The sequence below is a fragment of the Triturus cristatus genome, chromosome 9 (assembly GCF_964204655.1).
Source record: "Triturus cristatus chromosome 9, aTriCri1.1, whole genome shotgun sequence".
NCBI lineage: Eukaryota > Metazoa > Chordata > Amphibia > Caudata > Salamandridae > Triturus > Triturus cristatus.
In genome coordinates, this window is record NC_140592.1 from 567002451 (window position 1) to 567018920 (window position 16470).

Sequence of the window (16470 nt, forward strand, 5' to 3'; positions counted from 1 at the left end):
CTAGAATGGGCTTCCATTCCCCCTTCCTTTTGGTGATAAGGAAGAATCGGGAATAAATCCTTTCCCTCTTTTGAAATCTTGGTACTACTCCTATGGCTCCCTTGTGTTATAGAAATTGAACTTGTTGTAACAGTTCTTTGATATGAGCCGGTGGCAGTTCGGTAGGTGGTGTGGGTGGAGGGAATTCGATGAACTCCAAAGTGTGACCTCTTGCTATAATTTCCAAAACCCAACGGTTCCTTGTATGGAGGACCATTGAAAATAGTACCGATAGATTCGATCTCCAATTTTCTGGGACTGATGGAAGTCATGTCTCTAGGAGTGTAACCCTTGTAAGAGGATTTTCCTCTGTAAGTCTTGGAAGACTGCTGTCGAGAAGTTTGCTGTTGGTTAAAGGAATATCGGTTTGAACCCTGGTTATAAGGTCGATATTGATTGATTCCTCTTCGAAAATAGAGGAGGTGCCGCGTCCGCGTGCACCCCGAAAGGGTTGTTATCAAAATTGCAATGTGCCCAGAGAGCGAGCAGTATCTGTATCTTTCTTTATCGATTGGAGAGCTTCATCCACCTGATCTCCGAATAAAACCTCTTCTTCGTCATATGCCATGGTCTTTGACGGTTCCGGCAGTTGCTCAACTAGTGTTGACATATCCGCCCATACTTGACGGTCCTAACGACCCAGGATGGCCAAAGCATTAGCCGCTCTCACCATGGTGGAAGCCATCGAAGAGAATTTTCACCCTATGGCATCCAAACGACATCCACCACAATCCGGTGGTGCAGTGATCGTAGATGCAGGGTTTCTAGCCCGGCGTTGCTCTGCCTGTGTGACTACAGAATCTGGCTTCGCTTGACCAGTGAGGCACGCTGGTGCTCCTAATGGTGATTTGTACCTTTTTCTCCAATCTAGGCACCCGTGCTGGAAGACTATGAGGCCTCCATAATCTTTTTTGCCTTCCTCCCCAATAAATTCGATTATAGGGATTGTATGTGTTTGTTTAACAGGCTGATCTTTGAAATCGTACAGGAAATAATCCTTCGTTAATTTGAACGTTAGTGCTGTCCTATCCCTTAACTGGTGGAACTTGCATATCAACAGGTGGTGAGTCACCAGGTAGCACCGGAGAGGGAGATGGTGTTTGGGCATGATAGTTATCCCACTCCGCCATACCATCATCATCATCATCAGCATCGCCACCATCATCGAGAATCTCACCATCCTCCCTGTCCTGAGGAATTTCTTCTTCTTCTTCAGTATCATGAGGAGGTACTGTCCGAGTTGAAGAATGTCTCAGCGGTACTGTAGGTATTACCACAGAAAGTATTGGAGCCGGTACCGGTTCCGATATAGTTGTTGGCACCACTGGAGTAAGCGGAACCACAGACACTTGTGGTGATAAAGGAAAAACCGCCGATTATAGTTGTCACAACCGATTCAGCTAAGCCTTCTTCTGAATCTTGATCTGAGTCAGTGGTAAAACAATGGTTAAGGAAGGCGGGAATCCTCCACCGATATAACCTCACCCGACCTTTCTTGTCAAGTACTCGGTGGTAATGGTAATAAAGGAACAGCAGCAAAGGACGAAGTAGTCGCTGTATATGTCGAAGAGATTTGGATTTTTAATGACCTCTGTGCAGAAGTCGTCTTTTTTAAACCCTTATTTTTACCGATGAGACTGCAGTCGACGGGCTCTGAGGCATAGAAGGCTATTGAAGAGATCTTTGTAGACGGAATCGTCTACGGAACCATCGTTGACGGAAACCACCATCGAAAGATTCATTGCCGATGGAACCATCGTCGACGGAACCATCGTCGACGGAATCACCGTAGACGGAACCACCGTAGACGGAACCACCGTAGACGGAACCACCGTAGACGGAACCACCGTAGACGGAACCACCGTAGACGGAACCATCGTAGACGGAGCCATCGTCGACGGAGCCATCGTCGACGGAGCCATCGTCGACGGAGCCATCGTCGACGGAGCCATCGTCGACGGAGCCATCGTCTACGGAATCACCGTAGACGGAGCCATCGTAGACGGAGCCATCGTCGACGGAGCCATCGTCGACGGAGCCACCGTAGACGGAGCCACCGTAGACGGAGCCATCGTAGACGGAGCCATCGTAGACGGAGCCATCGTAGACGGAGCCATCGTAGACGGAGCCATCGTAGACGATGAAGCCATCTTTGAAAAAACTGGAAAGTTGAAAACCTCACTAGCCTGAGAACTATGTCTCGTGGGCGACACAGCAGTATTCAAAGAAGAAGAAGTGGCAGATGTCATAGTCAGAGACATTTTCTTCTTTTAAGGAAGGAGTAGGTAACTCCTGTACACTACTGCGTTTTGAGGCTGTGTGGGAACGGCCAGAAGTAAAGTTTTCTACCTCAGAAAATTACTTCATATTTATCCTTAAGTCTCTGGAGCCACAACAAGAGACGGCCTTCCCTGTCTCTCAGAGTTTTTGTAGAAAAAATTCTACAGAATTTATATTCACCCACTTCATGGTAGGGTAAAGACAGTAAATACACTTACTGTGTGGATCTTCTGAGAATAACGTAGCTTTCCACAAAAGAACAAGGTCTAAACAAAGACTTCTTACTTGAAGTCATCCTGAAGAGAAAAAAAAAAAACTGAGCAGAGCTCAGGGAGACTCCCTTTCACACGACGTGCGGTAGAAAATCTGAGGTGAGGAGCTCTGAGGAGAAGGTTCTAGAGAGGAGCTGGCGCCTGATTGGCCGGAGTTCGGACTAACATAATGACAGAGATAGACTACGAATGTCTTTTTTCTCTTTCCATGTATCTCTATGGAAATTTCATATAGGGACATTCTTGATGTTATTACTTACTTATATCTCTGTTTTATATGATTACTTATGTATATGTATGTATATGTATATATATATATATATATATATATATATATATTATGGCTGTATATATTGCTATATTATTTACCGTGGGACTCCCACTCCGACGACGGGGAATATTCAAGCATGTGAATCTATGAAAGACACCCCAATACTGGAGAATAAACTCTTTGTACCCACTTGTTTCGATGTATTGTATGCATGCGTGTCATCCCATCTGTTTTGTTTTCATCTGCAAGTTTTAGTTGTGCTTTTCTGTGCATAGTCCGTGTGTTTTTTCATTGCTTGCTTGTTCGAGGGTAAGTAGGTGATGTTCATCTGTGTGAGTGTTCTGCATTTGTCTGTCTTTAATATGGCTATAGTGTACTTTTTTAGGGACATTTAGTTTGCTTGAGGCTGACAGTCAAAATGTGTTCATATGAGAAAAGGAGTTGTGCTACATCCTCTTTCCGTAGTCCTTTATCTCTGCCTGCATAAATGTGGTCAAAGTGTTTGCATGGGACAAGATCTCAGTGTACTCACGTTTCTCTTTAACTGTAACATTGCATGGACCCCATGTGAATAAACTTTATTTGTAACTTACAACACATTGTTGACTAATAAATCACAACATGGAGTTTGGATATACCATTACCACTAACAACGGCACCCCTGGTGTTCTATTTGGTTTGAAGAGTGCTGCGACCCAAGAGGTGGGTCTGTTTGTGGGAGTGTCAGTATCCTTCTTCAATTCCCCTCCTAGCACACACAGACATTAATGTCCCCATTTCAGAACTCCAAGCAACGCAATACTGAACACTCGGCATCAACAATGGAACTGTAAGCATTAGACCCAGCCATTGAGACTCCAGCTGGCATAGGATTAAAATGATCCTGAAAGCAAAGAGAATTTGCGATTGAATATGAACGCATTTTATTGAGAAGTAAATCCTGCCCTCAGATTGCAGCCTTGCCACAGTTTACTTAATTATCAATGAATATGCAAAAGAATGTGTATGCTTCCACTGTGTTATCCATGAGCAGACCGCTTTACAGAGTTTGAGCTATTTCACGATCGGGGACTACTCCAGAGTAGGAACTCTCTAAGCTTCATACATTATCCCACTTCTGAACATATTACTTTTCTATGAGAAAGTACTTTGCAACAGTAAATGTCAGTACCCACAGGCAATGCATGTAGCATCTTGCTAGGTGCCTACCTTGGCCTCACTGAGCCCAAGATCAATGGTTTCCAGAAATTTGCTGATTATGCCATGCTTCTCTTCTAATAGCTCTCTGTCTTGACTGCCCCAGCTATTACTCTTTTCATCATCCTGAAGTAGGACAAGTTGCAGCTGCTGGGACATAGCCCTGTTCTCATTCCGCAGAGCTTCCAGCCCCTTCACCACATGCCGGGTATTGGTGATGATGTCATCGGTACCCATTTTCTCAAACTGACTCTCGCTGCACTCCACCATTGTGCTCATGACGTGTTGGAACCTGGGTGTGGGATTAACAAGAATGCACCATTAAATGTCACAATCAAAGTAACAGCAGTTGCTATAAAGCAGTAATATAATAAGGTCAAATATGAACATCATTCTTTACAATGGACATACGGCTATGATTCCTTAGTGACTACATGTTTTTAAAAAAAGACAATAGATAGATAGGCTATAAACCTGGCCAAAAACATACTTGTGCTGGCAGTTAACCTGACTTTGCTCCAGGGATCACAAGATACTGCTTTTGCCACCTAGAGGTGGTAGCCTGACATCCCAAAAATTGTTTTCATCTGAGAAATTCCTTGATAAGTCCTCTCAAAGCTTTGGGTTCTAGGTATCACAGGACACACAGTCAAGAATGTCGATGAATGATTCTTCCATCCAATGCACCTGGAATTTGGTCATCCATCCATATGCCATAGTCATTTTTGCTGGTCAATAATTTAAAATTTCCTCATGACTGACACAAAGCCCCATGTCGTATTCTAAGGAGCACAGAGAGCTGTGCCAGCATTTTTGGAAGCTTGCTTGAACAAACCTCAGCTAGTGGCTGACTGTTCAGCCAAACCTCATGGATTTTCAGCAATTCCTATATTCACTGTGTGCAAAACCTTACTTTGAGTCCTTTCAGACCTTTGGTTATTAAACACTGAATTTAAGTACTGAGTAAGGTCTCCCCATTGATGTTGTTTCCAGTTCTTGTTGTAGGAATCTACTGTAAAACCGAATAAAGAAATTTAAAAAAAATAAGAAATTGAATAAAGAATGCTCATAAAAGCTCCATCCCCTGTGTGATGCCTTACAGTGTGGCATGTATGGTAAATGCCGATGACCTAGTTTAAGAATAGAAGTTATTAGTCAGGTTAGCCAAAGATTTTTGCGCTGAGGGTCCTGAGTACCCCGTAGGGCCCTTGGAGATGAACTCAACAAGCATGCCATCTCATACAATCGTATTTACTTGATATCTATAAGATTCGGGATGGAAGTGGTTGTACACTGCTTGGAGGAAATAAAAATACATCACACAGCAGCTGTATAGGACTATCCTTTGGCCTAAAATGCCCACAGCTAATCTAAACAATTGCCTAAATCAATTTTAAACTCCGCAGTAATCTTGATCTCTGAATAGCAGCTTTGGAGCAGGAAAGATGCTAATCATAATCATTATTCATTCTCCAGCAAAAATAAAGAAAAAGATGTCCAGATCACCTTGAATCTACAAATTGCGCCTACACTTTAGCATATGACTCCTCAAAAGCATACGTCCTGGACATCTTACTAAACCATTGTTCTACTGATGGTATCCTGTCTGTTTTCCAGTTCTGTAGGATCAATGATCTGGCTACTACCGCTATTGCAATTGAAATAAATATTGCTGATATTTACTTGGCTGGTATACCCTATACGAGGATCCAATTGGTACCAGCCTAAGTGATGGAGAAATTGAAGTGATCAATAACCTTAAAAACATTTTCCCAAAATTGCAGTAGACAGCAAGAAAAAAATATAAGATTCCATCCTCCAGCTTCACTAGCCTTGCACCTAAAGCATTGATCTAGAAGTGATGGGAACATCTTATGTAATCTATATGGTGCACAATAGGTCAACCACCTTGATAAAAAAGGCCATCCTCTTGCACAGTTTGCTGCTCTTAGAGCACTATATCCAATCTCACTTAGTATCTGCCATTCTTTAGTATTCAATCTACATCCCGTTTCTTCCTCCACTTTTACCCTCTATGAGCAATTTGTTCTCTTGCATTATTGTCTTTGTAGACTCACTCAACAACCCCTAGTTATTCCTCAAAAAACTAGTTAGTTGGTTAAAACTTAAGCAAAAGGCTGCATTGTGTCTGAAAAAACTGCTGTACAGTAGAATCTCAAGTAATCAGTCTTGTGTGATTGTAAAAACCGCTCTCAATTGTTCAAAACCAAGATCTCTCCATTGATGTAAAACATCTTGAAGAAACTGAAGGCCCCAAATCTCGCAGTCTTGCATTCGAGTGAATGTGTGGCACGCAGGTATATTACGTGCTTTAAAAAAAATTGTATACAGGATACGAAACCCAATAACATCTTATATCTGGGTTTTTGTCTGTAACTTTGGAAATAGAAGAAGAACAGGTCATTTAATTGCACTTTCCATTAAGATGAATTTAAATATAAATGTATCGTATGTTGAAGATGTTGCGACTAGCTGGATTGTCAGATTAACCAAGGATGCCTGATAATATGTCACAAAATGTGTAAGTGCTCAGCCCCCCCTGTTGTATCTCATTGGAGTATAGACGGTTTAACTCTTGGTTGCTTATTAACCCAAATTAACTTTCAAATAATCCCATCCAGCTCTTCAAAATATGTATAAAGTATTTTAAGAGGAAGATTAAGAAACAAAAATAAAAATAAGGGTACAATAGACATTTTAATCAATGATACCTGGCCTACTAATGACAGAGGGAGCAGGGTACATCGATCTAATATATTTTTCACTTTTTGAGGAGTATTCCCATAACTAAGCAGAAATAATTGATCATAATTGTTTGTAACAAATATTCCAAGATATCTAATAGGTCGAGATGTTACGGATTGCAAAGAAGCTGTGATATGGTGGAATTAAACATCAGTATTTCTGTCTTGGCTTGGTTTACACGGTTTTCTCCTATCCGTGTAAAATCCTGTATTTCATCCAATGCATTCTGAATATTTGAGCTTTGTGCTTTCACATATAAAATTATGTCTGCCGCACATAGTTTTATCGTGGCCACCCTACTTATAAAGAGATAAAACCTGGGATTTGATGAGAACATAAAGTGAACTCTGACATTTGTTTGTTTGCTCTCTTCCATGGCCTTATCTCCGTTTTCCATCTGGTCATCTCTTTACCTATACTGTGACCTTAAGCTCTGCTAAATAAGAGACATGGAAGCAAAAGGGAGAAGGGCAGAGGTGTAAAGACACTGGTATGCAAAAGCAGTGAAATCGAGGCAGAAGGGAGATAGTCAGCGAGAGGAGGTAGGGAGGTGGGTAGAGAAAGAGATGGAGTGTGTGAGATAGAAAGAGGTAGAAGAGAAAGGTAGAGGTAGGTAGAGAGAGTGGTGGCGTACGCAGAGGAGCAAAAAGAGAAGTGAGTTATAGAAAGACAAGGCAGGTAAAAACAGAGAGATGAGAAAGAGCGAGGAGGTAATGATAAACAGAGATAAAGGAAGAAACATAGTGAGAAAGGAGTATGAACCCGAGAGATATGGATGGGTTTGAAGGAACAGAGGTAAAAGGAGAGGAGTCGTGAGGAGGCACATGAAGGGTAAGGCTAATTGAAAGGAACGTTAGTGAGAGAGAGAGAGAGAGAGAGAAAGAAAGCGAGGTGGAGAGAGGCAAGACAGTAAGAAAGATATACGACAGAGAAATTAGGCGGATAGAGAACGGAGGTAGACAGCAGGGTGGTAAGGTAAAAAGGCAAAGAGAGGTGTTGTGCAGTGAGGTATTGAGCAAGATTGAGAGATTAAGTAAAGAGAGAGGTGAGGGAGAGAAGTTAAGTAGATTTAGGAGATATAGAAACAGAGCAGTGGGGTGAGTGGAAGATACAGCAGAGAGAGTTGGGATACAGAAAGGTGGTAGAAATACTGATGCCGAGAAATGGAGGCACAAAGAGTGGTAGAGAGAGCGTCCCAATTGCGTTTCCAGGGGGGTGCTTGGAAAGCGGGAGCCAAGGTTAATTGCCCACTTTGCCCATGCCTACAACAGTTCTGGTCCTGTAGGTGTTTAACCTACTGCCTGCCCCAGGAATCCTTACATTTGCCATTAAGATGAATGCAATCACATATGGCTTAGATCCCTATCTGTCAAGCTCACTAAAGAGCACCTTGCAAGAATGCTGAAGGGCATCCACAGGTACATCTAGACAGGTAAGGTACTAGAGTCACTGCAAAAGCATTGATGTATCCGCTCATGTTTAATGCGGGTCCATTTGTCGATGTATGTGCAATTTATCACTCTATCACCAACCAATCCCTTGCAATTAAAGCACAAACGCAGATGGATATTTCCCAGGTATAGAAGAAAAGAGAGCTGACTGGTATAGATTGGGAGGACTACAAATCTTCTCATTAGACAATGACTGCCCTTGTGTGTTTTGTCAAAGATTAACTTAAGGCTAGGCAAACTGACATAATTCAAACATTTAATCTTGGACTTACAACTGTCTTTGGATACAACTGGTCAATGTAAGTTGCTCTGGTGATTGCAAGTTCTAGCTGACCAAATACAATGGACTACTTTATTATTGCAGCACAATGCATGAAGCCATGCAGTCATGTGTGTTGCCTGTTGGTGCAGCTTCTGCTGCGGTCCCTACGTTGCTCATGCTCTTGCATCTTTTGTTCAATCAATAAGCTAGGATGCTTGATAAAAACATCTGGAGGCATATTCTAGAGTATCAACAGCTGATGACCTTCAGTTCAGTGTCTCACTTCAAGGCTTGCCTAGGGACAGCATTCAATCTGATGACAATCTGCCTGGCTGATGTGGCCCCATGAAAGGAGACACATTGGCCAATACTCCCATTATGAGAAGGCTGGTGCTTGGGCTGATATTAATCTAACCCAATAAAGTCCTATTCTGCTGGGTCGAATTTATCAGATCCAAAAAATAACTCCCAATTACAAGTATTTCCCGGATAATGGGGAACAACATGTGGAATTTGGTACTTGATACCCAGATAGTGGTGTCCTTCTCTGAATCCTCTGATAACACTGTGCTTAGACTCCATGATTGCATGTTGGCCGTAGACGACTGGCTGGACAATAATTGTTTTAAACTGAATCCCAGCAAGATGGAGGTCCTCCTTTTCGGCAAGGACACCACCTTTTGTACACTCTCCTGCTGGCCACAAAATCTAGGGCCGCTACTATCTCCTGGTAAAATGGTCCAAAATCTTGGCGTCCTTATGGACAACAAACTTGCCTTTGGTGACCAGGTCAATGCCACTATCTCAACCACTTTGTATACACTTAAGCTAATTAAAAAGATTCTTCCATACATTCCACCTTCTCTGCAAAGAACAGTAGTAACATCATTAATAGTGTCAAAAATAGATTACTGCAACGGGCTGGATCTAAACTTACAGGTGCAGTATCTAAATTAGTTGCAGTCCACTCAGAAAGCTGCCGCTAGGCTTTTGTCAGGAATCTCCAAATTCCAATCTGCTAAACCAGCTCTAGGGGTGCTTCACTGGTTCCCGGTCAAACAAAGTCTCAATTTCAAAGCCTATGTTTCACCTTCAGGGCACTGCACTAACCTGGTTCAAACTACCTCAAAGATAAGCTCAAATGGTATCTGTCGGAGAGGCCCCTCCATTCAAGTGCGGCAAAAAACAATATTATGATCTCTAGGTTCAAGCGAGCCTCTTGGGACTCTATGCCATCGCACATTAAATCTCGGACAAACTTGCCTTCCTTTCGCAAGTCACTGAAGACATGGCTTTTCACCTATTAACTTAGCTTACACGCTCCGATACTCAGTTGCGCCTTGACGCCTCTGGGCAATTGCTCGCGCTTTATAAAATTATTTAACATAACAATGCACCTAAATCCACATCTCTCATTAATTATTGAGCATTCTTCACCTGATAAATCTCAGCAGTTTTGACCGGCCAAATTTATTGGGGAAAAACTATTGGAAGAGTAGTGTTAGTCGCCAAACTCCTACTTGCAATATATGCGAAACAGGAGTTACATACTGCAATTAACCAGGCCACTTATTATGAGAGCCCCTAGCCCCTTAAATGCTGGGCCTTTTCCCCACCAGTGCTGAGCCCTTTTTTGGCTATTTGGGGTACCTCGTGCTAAGACCACTGTAACTTTTTGTCCACATAAGGTATCCACGTAAAATTTGCATCCCTTTCTTCCAACATCCTGAGGATTCTAAAGGTACCCAGGGTTTGTGAATTCCCCTGGAGGGGACCCAGAAATTAGCCAAAATACAGCTAAATTTTGTGATTTCGGTTTAAAATTGGAAAAAGTGCTGAAGTAGAAAGAGTCTGGTTTTTTTTCTTGCAAATGGTATCAATAAAACGCTTGTGGTGATAAAAATCACCATTTCCCCAGCTTTCAGGAACAGGCAGACTTTTGTTAGAAAACCAAAATGTTCTACAAAATGTTGGCACTTTAGTGGGACATAGCCTATTTTTTCTATTTTTTGTGCTTTCACCCTCTTTTCAGTTACTGCTAAAAATTGATGTGAAACCAATAATGGCTCCCAGAAAGCTATACATTTCTTAAATGTAGATACAATTATACAATTCTAAATTCAGCAAGGGGTCATTTGTGTAGATCCTTTAAGGTTTTCCTATATAAAGTAACAGTTCAAATTAAAACATATTGAAAATGATTTGAAAAAACTTCTATTTGTGTCTGCATTTTCACCTGTACCTTCTTCTAAGTTTGATAGATTTCTAAAAGCAATATACCGTTATGTCCACTGCAGCCTTATGGTTGCTGGGGTATATAGGACTTATAGGTTCACCAAGAATCTGAAGTGCCCAGAGCCAATAACTGAGCTGCACCTTGCTATGGTTTTTCATTGTGTACTAGGTATACAGCAATTCACTTGGTAAAATAAAAAGAGTGAAAAATAAGTATCAAGGAAAACTAGGTATTTCCGAAATGGCAACAACATATGGAGTTTAGAAGCACTGTTTATTTGCACAACTCTGTAGATGTGGGTACCTATACCAGCATGTGAATTAGAGGGCATTTTTGAAAATTAATTCTTTTTCATACACTGTCCACATTTGGAACAGATAAATGCATGGAAAGTCAATTGGCAAAAACACTTGCTCTACTATACTGTGTTTCTCTAAGTCTCCTGATAAAAATGGTACCTCACTTGTGTGGGTAGGCATAGTGCCCGCGACAAGACACAGCCCAAAATGCAACGTTGGCACATCATTTTTCTCCAGTGGAAAATCACCCTTTTTTGCAGTATGCCTAGCTGTGGTTTTTAACCCTGAGCTCTGCCGGCACCTAGGGAAACCTAGCAAACCTATACATTTTTGAAAACTAGACACCCAGTGGAATCAAGGATGGGGGGACTTGTGTGGCTCTCACCAGGTTCTGTTACCCAGAATCCCCTGCACACTTCAAACTTTGTCAAAAGAAACACATTTTCTCACATTTCTGTGATGTAAAGTTCTGGAATCTGCGTTGATCCTCAAAATCCCACCCACCCCGCATTACCCAAAGTCTCTCGATAAAAACGGTACCTCACTTGTGTGGGTAGGCCTAGTGCCCGTGACCGGAAACGGCCCAAAACGCAACGTGGACACACAACATTTTTACAGTGAAAAAGGATCCTTTTTTGCAAAGTGCCTAGCTGTAGATTTGGAACCCTAGCTCTGCCAGCACCTAGTAAAACCTAGCAAACCTATACATTTTTGAAAACTATACACTCAGCGTAATCCCGGATAGGGTTATTTGTCTGGCTATCACCAGGTTCTGTTACCCAGAATCCCTTGCAAACCTCAAACTTTATTAAAAAAAAAACCAATTTTCCTCAGATTTCTGTGATGTAAAGGTCTGGAATCTGCGTTGATCCCCAAAATCTCACCCACCCGCATTCCCCAAAGTCTCTTGATACAAATGGTACCTCAATTTTGTGGGTAGGTCTAGTGCCCGCGACAGGAAACGACCCAAAACGCAACGTGGACACACCACATTTTTACAGTGAAAAGAGAACCTTTTTTTGCAAAGTGCCAAGCTGTAGATTTTGAACCCTAGCTCTGCTGGCACCTAGGGAAACCTAGCAAACCTATACATTTTTGAAAACTAGAAGCCAAGAATAATCCTGGATGAGGTGACTTGTCTAGCTCTCACCAGGTTCTGTTACCCACAACCCCTTGCAAACCTCAAACTCTATTAAAAAAAAAAAAAATTCCTCAAATTTCTGTGATGGAATGTTCTGGAATCTGCGTGGATCCACAACACTTCACCCACCCCACATTCCCCAAAGTCTCTTGATAAAAACAGTACCTCACTGGTGTGGGTAAGCCTAATGCTTGTGACAGGAAACGGCCCAAAACGCAATGTGGACACATCACCTTTTTACAGCAAAAACTGACCCTTTTTTCGCAAAGTGCCTAGCTGTGGATTTTGACCCCTAGCTCTTCTGGCACAAAGGGAAACCTAGCAAACCCACACATTTCTAAAACTAGACACCCAATGGAGTCCAAGGAGGTATGGCTTGCGTGGACCCCCCCATTGTTTTCCTACCCATTATCCACTGCAAACCTCAGATTTTGCTGAAAATATTACTTTTTTCTCAAATTTCTAAGTGGGAAAGTTGTGGGATCACCAGGCTGACACAAATTTCCTACCACCCAGCATTCCCCCAGGTCTCCCAATAAAAATGGTACCTCACTTGTGTGGGTGGCCCAAGTACCTGCGACAGGCAAGAGGCCAAAACATATTGAGGAGACATCAAAATTGCCTATCACAAAACTACTTGGTTTTGCAAGGGGGGTCACCTGGGTCTTTGGTCCTGGGCATGGTGGCCATTTAGGGAAACCTACCAAACCCACACATTTCTGAAAACTAGGTACCCTGAGGAGTCCCGGGAGGTATGACTTACGTGGACCCCCCAACGTTTTCTTACCCAGAATCCACTGCAAACCTCAAATTTAGCTGAAAAAAATACTTTTTCCATTTTTGTGTGGGGTCACCGTGCCGGCACAAATGTCCTAACACCCAGAGTTCCCCAAGTGAAATGATACCTCACTTGTGTGGCTGTCCAATGCAGAATTGGCTGGAAACTTTTTATTTTTAAATGAAACGCTTAAAATTCGCTGTGCTATACCCTTGTTCCATATGTTTTTGGCCTTTAACAGTCACAAGACCTTGGCCCACCCACACAAGTGAGGTATCATTTTACTCAGGAGAACAAGGGAAATGCTAGTTGGTAGGACATTTGTGCCGGCACAGTGACCCCACACAAAAAATGTGTGTAAAAATTGCTTTTTTCAGCTAAATTTGAGGTTTGGAGGGGATTCTGGGTAAGAAAACGTTGGGGGATCTACGCAAACCAAACCTCCCTGGACTCCCCAGGGTGTTTACTTTTCAGAAATGTGTGGGTTCGGTAGGTTTCCCTAGATGGCCGCGAGCCCGGACAAAAACCCTGATGCCCCCCTGCAAAACCAGATCATTTTTTGTGATAGGCTATTTTGATGTCTCCTCAATACGTTTTGGGCCTTTGCCTGTCGTGGGTACTTGACCCACCCACACAAATGAGGTACCATTTTTATCGGGAGACTTTTGAGAATGCGGTGTGGGTGGAAGTTTCTGGGCCAACGCAGATTCCAGAACTTTTCATCACAGAAATGTGGGGAAAATTTATTTTTTTGACAAAGTTTGAGGTTTGCAAGGTATTCTGGGTAACAGAACCTGGTGAGAGCCAGACAAGTCACCCCATCCTGGATTGCCCTGCTTGTCTAGTTTTCAAAAATGTATTGGTTTGCTAGGTTTCCTTGGGTGCCGGCTGTGCTAGGACCCAAATCCACAGGTAGCCACATTCCGAAACAAAAGTCAGTGCCTAGTGGGCTTTCTGCCGCCCTGGGGAGGGGGGAATCGAGACCTATTGCCCCGATATGCCCCCAAGGGGAGAAGAAATAAAGTGGCTATTTTCTGATGGGGTTGGGGGCATTGGGATGCCCATTCTGGGCAGGCACCACCCCTACGCAATAAAAAGCCAGCATAATCGCTTGCCCATAGTGGGCTCTCTGCCCCCCCCGGGGGCAGATCAGGGGCTACTGCCCCATCTGCCTCCTGGGGGGGCAGGAAGACTGTGGCATCTTTTCTTGGGAGGTAGGGGCATTGGCATACCCATTCTGGGCAGACACCACCCCTGAATTTTGAAAAAAAATATATCCCTGGTGCCTAGTAGCCTAGTAGGCTTTCTGCCCGGCTGGGGGGGGGGGGGGGAGGGGGAGACAATGGGCTATTGCTCCATATGCCTCGCAAGGATAGGCAGAAGGTCTGTAACATTTTTTGGGGCGGGGGCACTGGCATGCCCCTTCTGGGCAGCCCCCAACCCTACATATTTATTAAAAAAAAATCCCTGATTCCTGGTGGGCTGTCTGCACCCTGGATCAGGGGCTATGGCCCCCATCTGCCTCCTGGGGAGGTAGGAACTTTTGCCTTCTTTGGGGGTGTAGGGTGGGGGCATTGGGATGCCCATTCTGGGCAGGCCCTACCCCTACGTATAAAAAAGCCAGCATAATCACTTGCGCCTAGTAGGCTCTCTCCCCCCCGGGGGGCAGATCAGGGGCTACTGCCAACCTCAAAGAGTTTAGTTTTTCCTCGGGTAGGTGGGTGCAACACCTCACTACACCTAGAACCATGTATTTAGTTGGGGATACCAGTGTACCCCAGGCTGCTAAGTACAGTGGTCTAAAGATCCAGGAATTAAGGACCCTGTGTAGTCTTAGAAAGATAAAGACAGGTGGCAACCCACCATTAAGCTGCTCTCATAGCTTCTGTATCAGGATGATGGCCATCCTGTAGGGGCAGAAGAACAGGAAAATGTGGACAGGAATACTCATGGAAAAGGAGCACTAGGGGTTTCCCCAGATTTTATTTTGTAAATAGATTTTTATTACTTTTCGAGTAAGCAGTACCGTCATACGATATCTTTCCCATCTTGATATTTCCAAATCATTATAGAAACATGTTCTTCCCTTAGTGGTTTTGCCGGATGCAAGTACTTACCGGTCAATGTCGTATCTCCATTACCAGTATAGTTATGTCGTAAATAGTATCAAACTTTTATGTGAGATTACAAACCATAAATCAGATGTCTCAAATGTATTTACTAAACCCTACCCCAACTTCACCCACCACCCTACCCTCCCACCCAGGTGTGTCTCTTTAGTCATTTACCTGCCCAGTCGATTGCCGGGCCATAGATCTTTAACTTTGAGGTTTGCTAACAGAGGAGTCCCTCTCAGCTTGGGGGATGTTATCTAACCCAGGGTCAATTCACACAGTAGGCCCAACGCAGGGAAATCAGACAGCTCCACCCTGGCCGTCTTCTTCTAGGTCACTCCCGCCCACAGTATTTGGATTTTTAAGTATATCAAACAACGCTGTCCACATTCTGGATACTTCCAGCGATTTCTCGCTTCCCGCTCATTTAGCTATTCTCAATCTGACAGTGTTTTCACATTCAGCCCACTTAATGAACTCCTTCTTCCATCTAGAGAAACTATGGCCAATACTCGATTTCCATTGACAAGTAATGTCTCGCTTAGCTAAAACTAATCCAAGGTCTTGGAACTTACTAGTTACCTTGTTTTTAGCAGTATGGGGTATTTCCTATTGCCTTCTCAGTTACTTCCACCAATATTGAGGTTACCTCCTCCCAGAAGTCCCCTTTTTGCTGGCAGCTCCAGAACATATGCAAAAAATCAGCTCCTATTGTATGACATCGTGGGCAGGCTGCAGTTTACATATTAAAATACTGATTGCGCTTGTCTGGGGTAAGGTAGGCCCTATGGAGCACATTAAAGTTTATCAGTTGAAACCGTGCATTTCTAGTACTTTTCCACGCCCTCCCCACCAGTATCCCCCATTCTTTATCTACTATAGGCCTGCCCAGATCTGCTTCCCATTCTCTATGGATTTTAGTCAGGGGAGGGAGCGTTGTGTATGTAAGTCACCTGTACAGACATGTGACTGCTTTATAAGGTGCCAGCCGCAGTGACTAAGTATTGACATCCTGTTGAGATATCCGGCTCAGAGAGACCCTCATTCCAGTGTTTCCTCATGGTTGCCGTAAGGGCTGTGTGCAAGAGAAAGTCTTCTCCTGGTAGATCGTGCCGCTCCTTGAGATCGTTGAATGGGATCAGCGTGCCCTCCTCATAGAGGTCCCCTTTTGTAGAAAGTCACGAATCTGCCCATGCACCCAGCCCACGCCAGTCACCACCATGGGGGAGTGCCTCACACATAAGCAAGGGGATTTCCAGTGCATATGGATGTTTGACCTTGGCCCTTCTCAGGCTTCTATTCCAGCATTTAAGCGCTGCACTGAGGTCCATGGGGAGGTCCTCTTCACAGCAAGGGAGTCTCAA

The 16470-nt window shown here is 43.5% G+C and overlaps 1 protein-coding gene and 1 pseudogene across 5 annotated transcripts in view; both read right to left on the bottom strand.

The window, feature by feature from the left end:
- The window catches only part of KLC3 (kinesin light chain 3), a 1068754-nt gene that overhangs the window by 771169 nt on the left and 281115 nt on the right, over nt 1-16470 (bottom strand). For all 5 annotated transcript variants that reach the window (XM_085625583.1, XM_085625579.1, XM_085625581.1 and 2 more), the window contains one exon: nt 4072-4351. In XM_085625583.1, the coding sequence (XP_085481709.1) occupies nt 4072-4338 (267 nt within the window). In that variant the 5' untranslated portion in view covers nt 4339-4351. The remainder of the gene's footprint in view (nt 1-4071; nt 4352-16470) is intronic.
- On the bottom strand, nt 14098-14180 carry LOC146798299 (small nucleolar RNA SNORA17; annotated as a pseudogene).